This window comes from Tachypleus tridentatus, chromosome 2, assembly GCF_004210375.1.
Source record: "Tachypleus tridentatus isolate NWPU-2018 chromosome 2, ASM421037v1, whole genome shotgun sequence".
NCBI lineage: Eukaryota > Metazoa > Arthropoda > Merostomata > Xiphosura > Limulidae > Tachypleus > Tachypleus tridentatus.
The window spans coordinates 44,648,146-44,666,829 of record NC_134826.1 but is presented as its reverse complement, the minus strand read 5'-3'; the positions used below and the strand labels follow the sequence as shown (position 1 = coordinate 44,666,829).

The following is an 18,684-nucleotide window of genomic DNA, read 5'->3' as shown; positions in this document are numbered from 1 at the left end:
ATACACCTAAAAAGAACTTTATATGCTGTGAGGAAGTTGTGTTTTCTTTGAGTGTATATTGACTATAGTAACATTATGAATCTTGACATTCAATAAAATTAAAGTGAAGAGTCTTTGTTTAGCTGTGTGTAGTTAGTTACTAGTTCATGATGTCTGGAACTAATGCTCGAATTTCATTTCTTACAGGTGGAAGCATTTTATTATATCATATCTACCAATAATAATTTTGAAAAATATCCCAATATAGTTATAATATAATATGAGTGGGAGCCAGAAGGAATGTGCTGAAACCTCTAAGTGTATGTAACTATATAAATATAGATAAATGTATATAGCAATACACAAGTCATCCATGAGTGTTGTATAACATGAATAAACCAGTTACACAATAAATACAAGTATTAATCTACAAATGAATGGAAACAAATATTGTATGTGAATACTATAACTTTGTGATACACAGTTAACTATTATTACTGAAACGTGATGTATTATTGAAAAATACAGTAAACACGCCACTTTAAATCTAGACAATAAAATATTCAGCAGGTGGTAAAAAATACGAATAATGAAAATAATCACACAACGTATCAGAAAGTTTTACCTGATGTCATGGTATGAGTAATGTCTGACATGTCAATTGAGTCAAATTATCAGCATTATGTGAAATTCACAGAAATTATCTTAAATATCATAGCAAATGTATACTTGATGTGACAAGTGTTTTATTTCATTGTGAAAGAATATTTTCAGTTGTGCTGATTGAAAAATTTAATACAGAACACTTTTATATATCTTCTTTCAGATTATTTCGTGTTTTCTTATAGCAAAGCCACGTCAGGCTATCTGCTGAGCCCACCGAGAGAAATCGAACCCCTGATTTTGCGTTGTAAATCCGAAGACATATCGCTGTACTAGCGGGGGGCAGAATAGTGGGGTTGACGACAACCTTATAACGCCCCCACGGCTGGGAGGGCGAGCATATTTGGCGCGACGCGGGCGCGAACCCGCGACCCTCGGAGTCGCACGCCTTACGCGTTAGGCCATGCCAGGCCTCAGATTATTTCAATACTGGAAGAAGTTTCAGATATGTGAAAATGTAGGCTCTGAAATTATGAGGGGGTGTACAGAAATTAGCATCTAAATGGTAACATTGTAATTCACTTCATTGCTAGAACTAAACTTGTAACACGAAGTAGTCCCACGACGAAAGATAATGAAGATTTCGGAGAACGCCAATGGCCGAAAGTGAAGATTAATGTTACATAATCTGGATCAGGGTACGTGTGTGGTATCTACTGTATAAGCAAGTATGAATGCTATTAATTGTCACAGGAATGGCAATAGAGGGCAGTATGACTAAATGTGTATTGGTGAAGCAGCGACCTAATACGACCTGTGAACGGAAAGGTTGACAAGTATCAGTGATACGTGTTAAATGTGTAAATACGTCATGAGCATCTATAAACTGTGGAGTAAAAGTGTCACTTGAACAAAGTAATTCGTCTGTTACCAAGTTTCTGTAGGTAGATTTTTAGAGGAGTGCAACAATTGCAACTAGAGGTTACAAATAACTTCAAACTTGCACACCTGTCTAATACTTGGATATACTTTAACATTACATTTTCAATCGGGACCTTCTATTAGCCAGTAGTTTATATTTCTAAATTATTGTGAATAAATCTCAAATAATTCTATCATGAAAAACTAATTTGGCAACAAATAACTTCTAATTGGCAAGAAGTGCTTGGCCTTCCAACAGTGAGGCTCATGGACAAAGATGCATTGTTGGATGACACACAGTTAATGTTAAGTTGGTGACTTAAGTCTCTTTGAAAAATTGCACTTTCTTTAATGTCCAGTAAGTTTTATAAATGGTTATTTTTATGTATTTTTTTTTATAAAGGATTATTTCTTCCCTGATTAATAGTGAATTTGATTTCGTATTAGTAGATTTTTTTAAAAATTTTAGTTATAATGTGATTATAGGAAATTTTATAGTGTAATGCACTAATATTTTGTGGATAAAAAGTTTCTGAATTTAGCCTTTATTAAAGGGTTTTGACCAATTGTAATCTTGCATATACAGAAAAGGCCACTTGTTTGTAATATGTACCGATAACTTGAGTTATGCATTAGTTAGTATTAGACCTATTATTTTTTATAACACCTCTGTCTTTATCTAGTTTCTCAAGAATTTTCAAAATTTAAAACAGTGTATGTTTTTGTTGTTATTATGCACAAAGCTAAACAAATGATTACACGTGCTCAACCTACCATAGGTATCAAAACACAGTTTCTAGCAGTAGAAGTCTGCAGACATACAAACTACTGGGGAGGGGGAGTCAAAACAATACATAATAACAGTATTCCAACTATACTCTATTCACCACATCAATTGCCAACAGTATAATAAATTTCCTGAACATTTAATATTATATATACCCAATTTACTCTTTCAAAAACTTGAATTTTAACATGCTACCATATTTGGACTGTAAATCTGAGGGTTCATAATTCACCTGTTCTATCTTGAGTAAAGCGCTCTGGATTGAATGAATATATATACTTTTGGTAAGTACAGTATGGTAACAATACTACAATTATATATTATTCAACTTCTTAAAAATCTTTTAAGGGACTAGATAAACAATTTAATGAATAGTGGGATTGAACATCACATAAAACACCCCACATTTAAAAGGATGAGCACGTTTGTTGAGGCAGGAAATCAAACCCATGACCTTCGTAAGCTATGGAGATTACATTTACATATTTTTAAAGTAAATATTCCTTTAGTTTTCTTGAGTTATATAGTCAAACATCAACATGTTGAAATGCCAGGAACTTTGGGAATTTGAAATGTTAGTTTCAAAATATCTCATTTGGGATCTGAATTTCAGTTTTAAAAATTATTAATGTGGAATATCAGATACAATAAATGTTAACTAAAATGGACAGAAATGGATCCTAATTTTGACATCAATTTTATATTTAAGCTACCCAAGCTAGATTGTATTATCTGTTTTTAGGTGATATGTTAATAAATAGCCATTGTATTTTTGTAATTTTTAATTACTGTTTGAAATAAAAAAATTCATAAAGCTGTGTTAAATATTTTCCCATGAGAACCAGTCTGTAGGAGGAAGGGATGAACCAGTTTTTGTCATATTTTCTTTAGTCTGGAAGAACCAAATAATGGAAAATAACTCGTATTATTTTTGAAACACTATTGGTATGATGACAGTATGTGTAATATATATATATAAATATATATGTATACTGTTTATGTTCTATTGTTGTAGTTAAAAGTCTCTAGGAACTATGCACTTACGTGTATATAAACATATATATACATTTTAATTTTTCCTTGGGTTTTCTAAAAACAAATATAATATATTCAACTTTTAAAAGGAAATGTTTATAAGATATATTTTTGGGATTAAATTGTTATTCTTTATATAAGCATAGCCTTCAAACTTTTATTACTGGACACACACATACAAACATTACACAATAAAGAAGTGATATTTTACCCACAACCCTAGTTTTTCTGAAAGTAGGTTGCCAAAAACTTTACATTTTTTAATCGCAGAAAGATATTACACACGATAGCTAAATATCCACCATTCTGATATACAAGATGATTTTAAAATATTTTAATAACTATATTTTTCATAATACATATCTAGTAACAAATGCTAAGTCTCCACTTAACTTCTGACAAATAATGCTTGAAAACAAACAGTAACTACATGAACAAATATGGTGCTAAAAATTTCTGAAAAAACAAAAAAAACATGAGTTGGTAAACTAGTCTATTAAGATGTTATATAAATAAATGTTGCTCTTGTCTAAATATACAAAAAATAAACTGATGAGGGTTATAATTCATCTGATGGATGAAGTTTCACTGACAGCTATAGTTTAATACTCTTAATAACGGTCTTAAAGTTCTAAAGAACATTATACTAGTAATGTTATACTGATATACAAACTTTCAACTTTTATAAAATTCAGTCAGGTAATCAAAAGAGCAAACATAACATAACCTGAAAACAATACTTAGTTATTAAATTCAGAAATTACATTTATCAAAAGTGTCTCTTATATTTTGAAGGATACAAACCAATTATAAATTAACATCTGACAAAACCCTAGACGTTTTAGCTCAAAGCTACACAATGGGCTTTCTGCACTGTATCTACTATATGTACTGTACAATAATTTTTAGTGCTATAAGTCCACAAGCTTACTGAGGGGACTTTACATTTTATGTTATTGTAGATCTTGAATACACTATCACATTTTCACAAAGAAGGATGGCAAAGAAAACTAAATTATTATAACCAAAGAACACAGAAGCTGTATAACAACTCATAATTTTCTTCCCTAAAGAAATGTGATTCTGGAAAGTGGTTTACTATGGTCTGTAGCTCCATAGAACTATACTCAAATATACCAGTATACTGGCCTCACAGTTGTTTCATGTGTTCAATTCAAATGTTAAACATTTGTCCATGCAAGTGTACATATCATATTCACACATTATAACATTCTGATAAAAAGTCCATTGGCAAGTTCTGCCAACATGAAACATAGAATGACCCAAAAGTAGGTATGTAGGTGCACGTGTTTAATCTGTTGAATTGCTCGAGTTGCAGAATCTATTAATTTTCTATTGTCTCAATGAAACTTTCTCTTCTAGATGTATAGGCTGCAGAGACACAATAAAGGTGACTTCACAGTTACCAGACTGTACCCCTATAAGCTTTTATTTCTACAGAATACTTAAGGAATGTTGATGAAATTTACACAACATGGGCACTCAGACTTTAGGACTGTGTGAACAGTAATGGGTTTCAAGTTGAACACCTGTGGGATTAACTTTCCCATAACTCCAAGTCATGTAAAGTGCCTTTAAATAAAGTTATCAGTTATGAACTGTATACTTTAATTTTTCTACTTAAGCCACCTTGTACATAAACTGTAAGACCCTTATATTTATCTCCCAGCATTTTCAATGTTTAGTACAGCATGTATTAAGTTCATTAATGGATGACTGCTTATCACAAGGTTTTTAACATTTACACAAATCATAAATTAATAGCATCAAACTAATGAAAATAAAAATTCCCAACTGACAAATGTTTAAACATGAATTTTGAAGATCATATTTTCTTATTTCATGTTAGTTAATAAAACCTTAAAAAAAAATCCAAGGAACGTTTGAAATGTATAACCTAATACACATGGAAATTCCATATTAATCTTAAAATATCAGGTCTGATTAAATGTCTTCTATTAAGTAACAATCGTGAGACATGACTGATTCAACATTTATATACAAGGTGTTCCACTAGTTTAATTTATAATACAAAATAGTTGTTAAAAGTCCTGCAACAGAAGGCACATGACTTAAAGACCTTTCAACATTTTCAAACAATAGTTTCACACAAAAATGGTACACTTATTGAAGTTCATAAGTCAGACCTATAAAATTACTACATGGTTGTAAAAACTTTAATGTCAGCTTGTACATTTTTGTAAAGACATGCAAGAATTCATACTTTTCAGAACACAGTTGAAGATTGCAATCTACCATAAGTAACTCCTACACACAGTTAATATAATACAATGATTCCTCTAACTTATTGCATGCATTTAACTGTATATAAAAAAAAAAATGTTATATAGGTTTCCAAACACCATGTCACATATTTATGTACAACTTACAAATGAACTTGCAACAACAAAAATTTAGCCCTGTTTCTTGTACAAGTTTATGTAGTTTAGAAACCTTCAAAAAATGTTACATACAATGATCCAAATTTCTCAATATTTTTTTGCATGATGATTCGAAGCCTGTCTGTATATTTTTTGTCACACTTTGGAGCAGCAGTTTCCTGGCCTGCTTCACGAGAAAAATCTCTCCACATCTGACCACTAGATGAATCTCTTCCTGTGAACAATGCTGGACTTGGTACATTGTCATGCATGTACTGCCAAATGTCTGCCAACACACACGACAACTCAAAAGGTGGAAGATGAGAAAGAATGTCTCCAACATAAGCCAATGGTGGAGGAAGAAGTTGACCAAGAGACAAAAGTTCTATCACCTTTTTGGTCAATTCCAACTGTTCAGGTAAGTGGCTTGCTAATTTTGCTTGACAACTACCCCAATGTGTCATTACCACTGCTAAAATAGCTCTCAAAAGAACACTGCAATAACATAGAGATGGATGGATGCTTGCAATAGCGTACAAGAGATTCCATAACACTGGGTGGGTGCAAAACATTTGTTTAATGTTGAGGTCACGTTCTATTGTCACCTGCAAATACAGAGCCATAAATACACAAACATATATAGATGGATATAGCTTGAACCTGTCAACTTAATGTTTTATTTTTTGAATATGTTCATCATATAAATATGTACTGCTTAGTACGGTAAATAAAGAAGTTACGGTACTCTTTAGCATGCATTCAAAATGTGATTTAATTCTCTGCTGACCGACTAATCTACCAGTTAGACATGTTCGTAAAGATTACATTTGACTTATCTAGCAGGTATATGTCAAATGTTTTATAACTATCAAAATTTTTGATATGTATATTACAGCTGTAAAAAAAAGACATTCAGTTAATATATATTTGCCTAGACTATTTGACAACTGTCAGATATTAGTACAAATTTAAAAGTCACTTAAGTTTAATTATCATATTTACCAAGAAAAATATAACCCAAAAATCTACTATAGTTACCAGGAAGTAAGAAATTAAAGGTAAGCTAGACACAGATTAATTAATCAATTAACATTGTTAATGCAGAGCATTCATACCACAAGTAAGTTTTTAGTGATATGTTGAACCTGTATGCATAAATATGTATAATTTTATTTTCCTAAATATAACGATAATACTTTTGTACAAAAATTACATTTTACTGAAATGAGCTGAAATAATTTTAAAATTTCAAAGTACAATAACAGCAACTTTTACAGTAGGCAAGCTCTGATATTAATGATTACTGTCTTTCCCTCCATAGTGTCAGGCAAAAGTTGCATTCATAAAGGCAGTTGAACTTCAGAAATGTATAGGTTCATGACATGCTGAGGACAAGTTTGTAGATGGCATTAAATTAGCTTTAAGTAAAATTAGAGATAAAATATCAACATAAATACAGAGGACCCCTGGGTGCATATTGTTTATTTGGCACTGACTTTGTTTACTTTATCAGTCATGCTTCAGCTGTTATCAATTCTAATTTGAAGACTGAAATTTAGTACTTCCTTTTGAGATAAACAAAACTAAAACCAAAGCAATATAAAACTTTGAAATATAAACTACCTTTTGTTTTCGTGTTTATTGACAAACACTGATAATAAAGTTATTTTGAATAAGCTCTGTATGAGGTTATGACATGCACTTTGACTCAGCTGTAAGGTGAGAGTTAATGTCATTGACAAACTTTAACCACATTACTCATTATACCTCTATCACTATCATTAATATAAGAAAAAACAAAAGTCTAAGTACTAACACAATCTTGGCATTACAGAAATCTACATGACCACACCAGAACATGCTAAAAAAATGCATCAATTGTATTTTGTTTATACAGCCACTATTTCATTCTTTTTCACTTACCCACTTCTGTAATAAATGTTGAACAAAGAAATTACATTGCAATTATATTATGAGGATAGTTTGTAAAAGAAATTACAGTTACGTTACACATAGTATAATTATTTTTAAAACTCAAAAATCAAGTATGTTTAAACTTATTTAAGTTCATACTTAGGACTAATTGAATTACAAAATACCATTTGCCATTCAATAAAATTAACTATAATAAAATATCTATGGAGAAAAGTTAATATAGAAATGCACACTGGTCAGAAGCCTTGTCACAACAGTAATCAATCTATTCATTGCTTGCAAACTTTAAGAACCATTAAAATATTCACAAACCTTCTGTGTATCTTCATCAGGCCATGGAAGTCCATTAAACATAATATCTGGAGAAACCAGTTCAACAGTTAGAAGAGCTACAATCTTCATTCCACTTTGTCTATGAGACTTCACAGATTTTTCTGCAGAATCCAGTTTGTATGGTGAACAACAACTATGAATAAGCTGCAAGAACAGCTGTTTATTAAGCACAATTTCACTTTCAGGGAGTAGCTCAACTCTTTCAAGTGCTCGCAAACCATTTCCAATAACACCAGCATGAAACACTGAAGAATGGCTCTGAGGCAGTGTAATATCTGTAGCATGCTTTCCTATTTCTACAAGAAGAGACTTTTCTTTAGTGTAATAAGACTGATTTGATGATTTTGGAGTAACCAGTAAAGAACCAAAATTATGACAATTCCTCTCACTCAGAACTCCTTCAAGCAACATCCTTATTGCAACATGTTGGCAGGCTGACTGTTGACAAAGTATCTTCAGCAGTTTTTGGCAAACATTTACTCTTTTTAACATTAATTTTCGCTTGTCTAGGTCTTTCTGGCCAGTAACTGCAAAGAAATAATATACACATGCTGAAGCAATTTTGTTAACTGCAGTTACAGACATTTCTTCTGGGGCAGCAGTTAGACTGAGAAGCTCAATAATAGCATCATAATACTCCATAATGGTCAGAGAAGGTTGTATGACCAGGGTTTCAATGTTTTCTCTCAAAGTTTCAATTATCTTGGGAGAATACTCTCTTGACTTCATTAAACTGATCAAATTCTTCACAAGCCTTAGAGGATAGGCCAGACTACCTGTTTTCATTTCCTGTAGTTGCCAGGACACAGTTTTAGGTAAGATGCTAGGCTGATGAGGTTCAACATGGAACAACAATGTCTTCAGGAGAGAGAAGTGTTTTTCACCTTCCAAAGCTTGTAACAGTTGTCCTAAAATCTTTGAACTAGTTGTCTCTTCTCCATGTAGACAAAGGAACTTAAGCAGGTTCAATACCCAGCCAGTCCTGGTACTCTTTTCTTCTATCAAACACTCACAGAGTTCTGGGATGTGGGACTTGAGAGAGTCCAAGATTGGGATGTCCACACTACCTGAATGAACTAATTGCTGTATATCCAATAACAAAGCATCCAGAATTCTTCCAGTTGCTTCTTGTACCTAACAAATGAACAGGAATATTATCACCTTTGATATCATGAAATCTACTTAATTCTTAGAGCACGTAACAAGTACTAATAATTCTTTAAAATACAAACATTACCGAGTCGTTTGTTTTTTTTCTCCATCATACAGAATTCAAAACAAGTTTAAATTTTTATGTTCCTCCTATCTTGCCACAGCTTTAAACAAATTTATCTATACAATGCCCCTTTCCTTTTGATATAGATGAATTCATAGTGAATAGAAAGATAATTTTTGCTTCATACAAGAATTTGCTATTGGTTTTTTTTTTGCTATCTATGCATTTCTAATAGGGTATTGCAAAAACCAAGTTTTTTTAAAATCACAAATGCCCCCTTGATACCCTGTAACAAATATAAAAGTATACTTATACTCAAATTTGAACACATTTAATCTATTTTAGACCCCTTCACACATCATTTGAAGTTTAGAAGGTCAAATTGGTTTCTTAGGCTAAACCTTGTTAAATAAGCCTCTAAGATTCATCATAACTGATAGAAACATGACCATGAGTTATCAAAATATCAAATTAAGAAAGTCATCTTGTTATACAAGAATGGCCATTTCAAAATTATTAAACCATTTATTATTTGAATTGTTAGTAATCCTAACCAAATATGTCTGGTAAGTTGTAACTACTAATGTATGAAAAATCAGATAGAAAACAATTAGAGATCAATCAAGAAAAACAATGGGTAAAAAAACAGCACTGAAGGGTATTGTTCTTTCTACAACTGAAGTGCCATTGGATCACACATTATCAGGTAAAAGCATGTACGAGGAGGAATAAAAAATAATAAAAAAAAACTGGTACACACATACACAAAACATTCAATTTATTGAGATGTGGAACTTTGCATTAGGATGGAAAGCTAGTTCCAGAAACCCAGAACAAAAACAAAGAACATCTTACACTTTTGATCTCTGGAATATCACATGATCAGAAAGGAAGATTTCTTGGAATATTTGTGATAATAAATACAACAAGGGAAATTCAAGCAAAAGCTTTTACTCAACTAGCTGGAGACTGGGAAGTTACTGAAAACATTTGAGTACAATCATTTGAAACATTATCATCAAATTCTGTATTGAAAAATGGTGCCTGTATATAAGTGAAACATTTAATGGGCAAGAAACTGATTATACTCCCTTGCCAACAACATGTTTTGACCAAATATAGTATTTAAAAGGAATTATTTGGTAAAGCATCAGGGCCTAATAATTTTGACTTTCTTGAATTTTGTGATACACCTTGGACAAATGAAAATACAGAAAAAAAAAAGCCACAGAACAATGTGCTTCAAGGAGCAATTTCTCGCGGGAGCAGAATAGATACTTTGGTTACTGAAGAGTTTGGAATTCAGAGAATATACAAAATTTACATTAATAATTCTAGAACATGGAAAACTTTGGATAAAACCAAGTGCAGCTCACTATGCCCTGAATTTTATATTTAGCAAAGATGTATGCTTTAAGTGTACAAGCTAGTTACGATCTTTTCATGATTCAGAAACTGGAAACTCTGTAGAAGGAATCCTTTATGTACAAAAGTAGTTTTCATGTTCATAACAGTCAATGCTCCAAAGAGCGATGTGCAACTTTGGCATGACAAAGAATGAGTACAAAAGCCTAATCCACACATTGTGAAATGGAGTTTAGATGCTCTGGAATGATATCTGTAGCATCTTATTTACAATGTGTAGTACTCTCATCAAACCAATTTCCAGATTTCATCTGATTGTATATAGCACATAAACTATCTTGAATTCCAATAATGAAAAGCTTTGCTCAAGCTATGCCTATTTATCCAAAATTGAACCAGAATACCAAGTTATTTGGTTGGTTCAAAATCTATTTTAAGCAATCGACACTGAATCAATTGTTTGAACAAATCCGAGGATGAGATGTCAGGGCAAGCAATCAAACTGAATAAGAATTTTGCAAAGACCATTACAAATGGTGAAACAGAAAAGCATTTGTAACAAGGTTGCAGAATAGCACCACAAGTGGATTTCAAGAAAAGTACCATGATTGGTGGTTGATTTTCTTTTTTTACAATACAATTTAAAATATGTTGATTTTCTAAATAACTATGTTATCACATTTGGCAATTTGACCTTTTAATACAACCTGGTGGTTCAATGACATAAAGAACTTAATTTTTGGATATTTTGTACCCATGCTTTTATCCGTTATTAATAAAATATAACAACACGTAACGTTTTGGGACACAAAATACTGGTCCACCTTGTCTGTTCCACACTCTAAGAAGAATTAAATTATTACACCAAGATTATGTTCTTTCATGGCATTGTTAAGCCTGTTGCCTTCTATAAAGAAATTATGATAATCCACATGCATTATCATACTTTTATTGCAATTAAAACCTATCTGCCACTTATTTGCCAAACTCAATAAAGGATCCAAATCATTTTGTAAATCAGTACTTTAGAGGTTAATGTAACAAGCTTTTAGCCTAATAAATAATTTGAACTTTTAAAACTTCAATTGATGCGTGAAGGAATTTTAGATAAATAAGCTGAAATGTTGCAGACAAGTATACTTTTTATATTTGTCACAGAATAAGATGGGGGCAGCTGTAAATTTGAAAACATTTTTGTTGTTTTGGAATATCCTCATTTCTAGGCAGTTTTAAGCACGATAATTATTGTTAATCTTGAAATGGCTAACAATTTTTTACCTATTTGTAGCTCAGCTAGAAAACCAGTTAAATTAAATTAGTTTTAGCAATTATACATTTTATTTGTGATAACTTCTTGTGTAATAAGTTTGATTAATGAAATTAAAATTTAAAATATTTTACATCAACAGCATAATTACAAAACAGTGAACCTACACAGTGACCTGTTAACAGTAAAATGTGTGTAAATAATAATTTTCTTGTTTTAATATATATTATTGTTGTAAGAGTAAATTAAAAGTAAAAATTAGAAACTTGTTAGGTTATGTAAGAAAACAAACATCTGTAACAGACATTTGTAATTAACTTAAAACTGCTTATTATGTAACCTTATTCCAACAATAAGATCTAAAACACAGCCATAAAGCAATAAAACTAATTCTGATTTGAAAAGTTTATTTGGCTTTATATATAAATAATGTGCAATTGTCTGTTACAATACTCAATAATTCTAAAAATAAAAATATGTACTTTATATTTACTTTGTATTTATCAGATTAGAATTTAACTCTACACTGGTGATTTTGCTAAAGTAGAGATAACAGATGAAAAAAAAGGTTTACCAAGAAAGAATTTTTATATTAATTTAGGACGTTCTACAGTTAATGCAAATGAAATATGAAAATTGTAAGATAAAAAAATCAAACTAATCAGTCTGAATGATGTTCACACATAAATCTTTAGTCAAAATTCTTCTTTAACAATTGTTTCATTGTCTATAACATACATGTAATGTTTATTGAAAGTTTACCAAATGTTGTAAATATACATTTAGTAAATTCAGAATTATAGTAAACATTGCTATGTATTGGTTCATAAGAATTGGGTTGGTACAAAGCACCAATACCATTTATGTAAAGTTAGTGGTCTTAACTCTTGATTTATGGCCTAAAACTGGAACATTAAGCTGTCCAAATGTTTCTTTGTAGTTCAATAGCGGCTACACCAAAGAGTTATGTTTGAAAGCATGAGTTGCCAAGCTAGCCTGGCAGCCAGCATTTGGTTCACAACCAAGAGGCTAAGAACCATTTGGTTAAGAAGAGTGTGTGAAAAAGGGTTAAGTGACATCATTGTTGTGGAAAGTGCACTACTATGGCAAACCATAAGCATATTGCCTAGCTTTTAAAAGAATGTTACAGGTGTAATCACAATGGTTTATTGTTTGTTTTTGAATTTTGCACAAAGCTATATAAGGCTATCTATGCTAGTTGTCCCTAATTTAGCAGTGTAAGATTAGAGGGAAGGCAACTAGTCATCACTACCTACCACCAACTGTTGGGCTACTCTTACCATTGAATAGTGGGATTAACTGTGACATTATAATGCAACCACATCTGAAAGGGCAAGCATGTTTGGTGTGACGGAGAGTCAAACCTGCAGCCTTTAAATTACAAGTTGAGCACCTTAACTACCTGACAATGCTGGGCCAGTTTATTGTAGTAATGCAACAAATAATAAAGGATTAACATTTATATTTTTGCAAAATACTTTACATTATCCACATCTCAACTGATATTTATTCCATGTATACTTTAGTCAAGATTAGCCTCTAACTAATTTTTTAAACTTTTCATCCTAATAGTTTTTCACTACACACATTTTTGTTTTGTCAGATGTCGAAGTAGTCCAGACATTAGAGTAGTAGAGTACACTGTTATTATGTTCTCTAAAAGTGGATAGGAATGATAAATGAATACCTTCTATGCAATGACAATGTTTCTTGAAATTCACACATTACTTACAACCTAAAAATCTGTATTTATTAGCAATTTCATAAAATTAGTTACTTTTAAAAACAGGATAAAAAAAATTCCAAAACTAGTGACTTGTCATTAGTCATATCCAAGTTTAATCAGTCATAAATGTAATTTGTTTTCAAAGATATAAAAAAATTACTTTGTCATCATAAAATATTTAAATATTTCTACAATTATTATCTTTTATTACACTAAAAAACTACCTTATCATCAATAGAGATTTGGTTCTTGGATGGTGTGATAATATCAAGCAGAGACTGGACTACTTGACACCCTCCTTCTGCACTGCGGAGAAGAAGGTGCAACACCAGGTGTAACATACTGCTACTTGAAAAGACAGCAGCCTTATTCCAGTGTGTTGCTTGCTTAGCTAAGTTGTTCAAGACTGTTGGAGTCACTAATGACAAAAAACAACAACATGACTACATCTTAACGTAAAGTAACGTTCATAAATTTACAATAGCTGGTATTCTAGATTTCAATGCTTTGTATGTACCATTTAATGAAAAAAAGCAGGCCAAAATAATAACTGTGCTTATAGAAAACAATTAAAGTCTGGCAAAAATGAGGATTTGTTTTAAAGTTTGTACTAAAAATGATTTTAACTAACTGTATACAGTCTCATAACAAGATGGCCAAATCAAATAGAATCCATTACAAACCAAACAACACTGGTTGATTATTATTATGGAATTATAATTTTGAAAAATTGATTGTGTTAATCTGTCTTCCTTGCATAAAAATTGAAGGATCACTTGAAATATGCCACACTTATTCATCATGTGATATTATTTGGGTAAATCGTAATAAAATGTATGAACAGGGAGAAGGTTGAATCTAGTATAATTTTATATGTGTATACTTACTTACCCTCCCCTTTTATATATATATATATAAAAGCAAGCTTTTCAACTAAATGTAAGGAAAGCTATCTTCACCTTAAATTATATAAAGTGCTATTTGGTAACAATATTGATGATTTATTTAAGCTAATGATGGCTATACTCCTCAAAACTAGTTCTAAACTAATGATAGTTTAGGTTGTAATGTCTAATTTCAAAGTGTTTTGTAAAGTTACACATCAATAGAAAACTAGTTTCATTTGAGAAAGCAATCTTTAGAAATAGAAAATTGTAAATAACAGGTCTGTTATTACATTTTTATTATTTATCTTAATGATATAGAAGGTTTTTTATACAGCAATATTTCTATACTTATGTATGTCAGTAAAATAATTGGGAAGGCATACAGCTGTCGAGAATTGTATTTTATTCAAACCTTGGACTGAAGAATGTTTCTAATCTTATAAGAATATATATATATATATTCACTTAGCATATTGAATTTTCACAAGAAACTGTTCCTTGTGTGATAAGAACATTCTGGCTGTGGAGAAACAAAATCTGCGAGTATGATGAATGACACTGAAGTCTGGCCGAGCATTTTATTGGTAGTGAAAACTGAATACAATTCTGAGAAACATCTATAGAACTTTTGAATTTAAAAATAAGCAGGACATGCATCCCTATAAAACTTTATTTCTGTGCAAAAATGTTTTTCCTATTTATGTAAGAATTTATAAGCTAGACCATAAAATTAGTAATACTTACAGATTGTTACAAATTCTGAAGTTATGATACGAAGAAGCACATCTGATAAAGATGCTAACTGCAGTAAGAAAGGAACAGTAAGCACCTGCTCTTTAGTTGGATTATCCACAAAACTTTCTTGAAAAAGTTCAAATAAAGCTTTTTGTATTTCAGTGCTGTAAGTCCCTGCTAGATGTCCAAGAATACCAACAACTGAAGTCAAGCGTGGAACATTTTTTTCCAAGCTCAGGTTCCCTTTTTGCTGAGCATCTTGGTGCATGCAAAAATCTTTCAGTCCACATGCTATAACCCGAGAGATTATTGTCTGTGGAAAACAAGAGCCGATATGTGCGACAACCCAATCAAAATGTGGCGAATGTTGTACGGATATTTCAAGCAATGAGTCAATACACACATCTGGATCAGACTCAATCAAAATAGACAATGACTGGGTAGTTAAGTTCATCAAAGTTCTAGTAGGATGGCAGGACATCCACAGCTGTAGTACTTCAGGAAAATTTCCTGGATGAGGTACAACTCTTCGATCAGCATACTTACTGCTCAGATATCCAAGTAGGCCTAAGGTCCATTTGCATATAATAGGAGCCCAAGCTCCAGGATTATCTTTAACAAATGAAAACAGCATAGAATATACTTCTGATAGGAAGTGTTCATCAGAAGCAACATTGCTTGCAACTGTGGCATTGTCTTCCAATTCTATTTTTAAAATGCGATTGTTTACTGCTTCATCAAACAAACTGTTCATAAATTCAAGAACTGCTTCTTTAGCCACAGGCAAGTGCTTAAGTAAAAACAAAGCAGAGTTAGTGACTTCTGCACGGCGAACTTTGCCACTATGTGTGGATCCTGCAAGAAACACTTGCAGCTCCCTTATTATTTGGTTTGGTTCTGCTGTAAAAGTAGCCATGACAATCAAACCTGTGAAGACAAAATATTTAAAAAATATTGTTAATTTGCATTAGAGTTTTAAAGCATAATATAAATAATTTCCATTATTACATACTAAAAATAATTAACTACATTTTTCTAACAAATAATGGGCTGTCATAAAATTTAGGATGAAATTTATTAGAAGTAAAATTTCTGTATCGAAGGGCATTCTCCTACAGAAAAGTTTTTATTGAATAAAACAAAATGATGTAATCTGAAATAATGCAATGCAAAATTTCAAACAAATACACCAAGATCAACTACAATACATTAAAGAACAGGTCAAAGCTGTTACTTTGGCATAAATGTGGATTCTTCCTGCATAAGCCAAATAATATGTGTAAATCTCACATAAAATGTGTGAGTTGTGGTTGCAGTAAAGTTACCATTATGATTTCAAACACAGAACATACAGTAAATAATCATTTATTTCACCATGAAAAAATTACAATGTTATTCACTAATTAATACTAGTGTTACGTCTAGCAAATACTTGAAAATAGCCACACAGCAAAAGGAAGTCATGGTACTTTGAAATAATAAAGATATAATAATACCTTAATTTAATTTGTAGATTCTGCATGTAGAAGAGTCAAACAAAACTTTACAAGATTTACAGTAAATGTACAACCCACAATTTACAAGCACAGCAAACCGAAACTTAACTCTAAATAGCACAAAACTAGTCCTAATAGTAGTAGGATTAATACATATACCATGGTTTGGTTATTTATTTTACTGAGTTTAAATAATATAGACGTTAGTAGTTTTCATTTCCACTAATAAAATATTAAGCAATAAAATTAGAAATACTGCGGTGGGGAAGAGTTCGTCACACACCGATTCCAAAATTTTTTCTTCCTTTACTTAAAAAAGCCTACTACAGTTCTACTCAACACTAGATTTTCATCAGATTCTTGAAGACTAACAAAAGGTTTGAAATAAATTGCTTGCTATTTCTTGTAACTAACCATACGCTAGGCCTAACCCAGGATTCTATTACTTGATTTAAAAACTAATGGCAACTAACAATACAGTGAGTACAACTTCACTTACAAACCCAAAACTCAGAAAACTCTAACTGTATTATTCATAACACAGAACTGTATAAATATAGCCAATGTAGACAAACTTAGGTCATTTTTATATTTAGAACGGAAAACATGTTCACAATACAATCATAAAACACAGTTCCCAACAGTTAAAATCCGCTCACATTAACGAGTAGAAACGACACGATTTAGAACTCCAGGTGACTCTGGTACACTGTCAAACGATTCAGCGCTATCTGGACTATGCTGTCTCCTAAACAATATTTGAAATCCCAGTGCTGTGCATGAAACTTTCAAAATACATTTTATACATACTTCGAGCATTTTGTATGTTGCATCTAGTAAAACTAATATTGTTAACTGGTATCGTGAAATGTATATATATACATATATAACGTTACAGAATACCATACACAAACAACTATTGTTGTTTGTTACAAAGCATATAGCTACACAAAGTACTGTCAATGCTCTGCCCACCACAGATATCGTCCTCCTCTGGAAAAGCGGTAATTCTATGGATTTACAACGCTAAAATCAAGGGATCGATCGCCCTTAGTGGACACAGCAACAGCCTGATGTAGCTTTGCTATAATAAAACATACCACAGATATCGATACAAGGTTTCTAGCAGTATAAATAAATCTGTAGACATTGTTGTGCCACTGGGGGGCTACAAAATAACTTCAGCGTTAACTCTGCAGTCAGGTGTATTTTAGTGTAAGTTAGAAGTATGATCATATATGCAGTGGACTTGGTTTGAATTTGTAATTAAAAGAAACAAAATTTAAATGAAAATGTGTTTATTCATAAATAAAATGTAAAACTTTATTCTCTAAAAGATTACGACTTAGCCGACCCAAAAATGCGACGAACAATGAAATACTCCACCCATATATATTTAGTATTAATTTAGCACTTTCTTTTAGAGGAAATGAAGCTCCTGATGTTTATGAGCAGACAGCGGTCTTCTCTGTCGACGAGCTAGATTATGGCGAGAGTCTGCCTCGTATAGCAGTATCACGTGTATAAACCTGGGTTTGTTTCAGTGTTCACTGTATAAAGCTGGGCTTGCCTTGTACTAATATTTTTTAACTTAAAACTTTTGTGAACTTTAATTTTAGTAATTTTTTATTTTAAGTTTTAATATCAATAACGATAATTTGATGTGGTGATTTTTGGACGTTTGTATCCGATTGAACTTATGAGGGCTACTTTGTTTATTTTTTGAATTACCTTTCAGTTTAGGTTACAAGAAGGATAAAACTGAAGTGATACGAGAATTGAATTCCATGAAAAATTTTTCCACTATTCTTTTTTCAAAAAACGTTTCCTGTTTTGTGTACTGTAATAATAATTTGTGTTTTACAGAATAACGATTGTTATTGTGCGTTACTTGCATTGAGGCTCTTTCCTCACAATGAAATGAGTCAAAATTAGGATAAAAACATTAATATGTAACCTGTAAGCTAGTTTCATTT

At 31.6% G+C, this 18,684-nt stretch overlaps 1 protein-coding gene across 3 annotated transcripts; it reads right to left on the bottom strand.

Moving 5' to 3' along the window:
• Window positions 1–3,462: 3,462 nt before the first annotated feature.
• On the bottom strand, window positions 3,463–17,505 carry LOC143242427 (integrator complex subunit 5-like). Of its 3 annotated transcripts, none has more exons than XM_076485809.1 (5): window positions 17,368–17,505; window positions 15,222–16,139; window positions 13,815–14,008; window positions 7,975–9,129; window positions 3,463–6,332 (listed from the first exon to the last, which is right to left on the bottom strand). In XM_076485809.1, the coding sequence occupies exons 2-5, from the start codon at window positions 16,126–16,128 to the stop codon at window positions 5,793–5,795; spliced, it is 2,796 nt and encodes a 931-aa protein (XP_076341924.1). In that variant the 5' UTR covers window positions 16,129–16,139; window positions 17,368–17,505; the 3' UTR covers window positions 3,463–5,792. The 3 variants fall into 3 exon arrangements, with proteins under 3 accessions (XP_076341924.1, XP_076341922.1, XP_076341934.1); XM_076485807.1 differs by lacking the exon at window positions 17,368–17,505 and adding an exon at window positions 17,208–17,361; XM_076485819.1 differs by lacking the exon at window positions 17,368–17,505 and adding an exon at window positions 16,709–16,843.
• Between the last annotated feature and the right edge of the window lie 1,179 nt (window positions 17,506–18,684).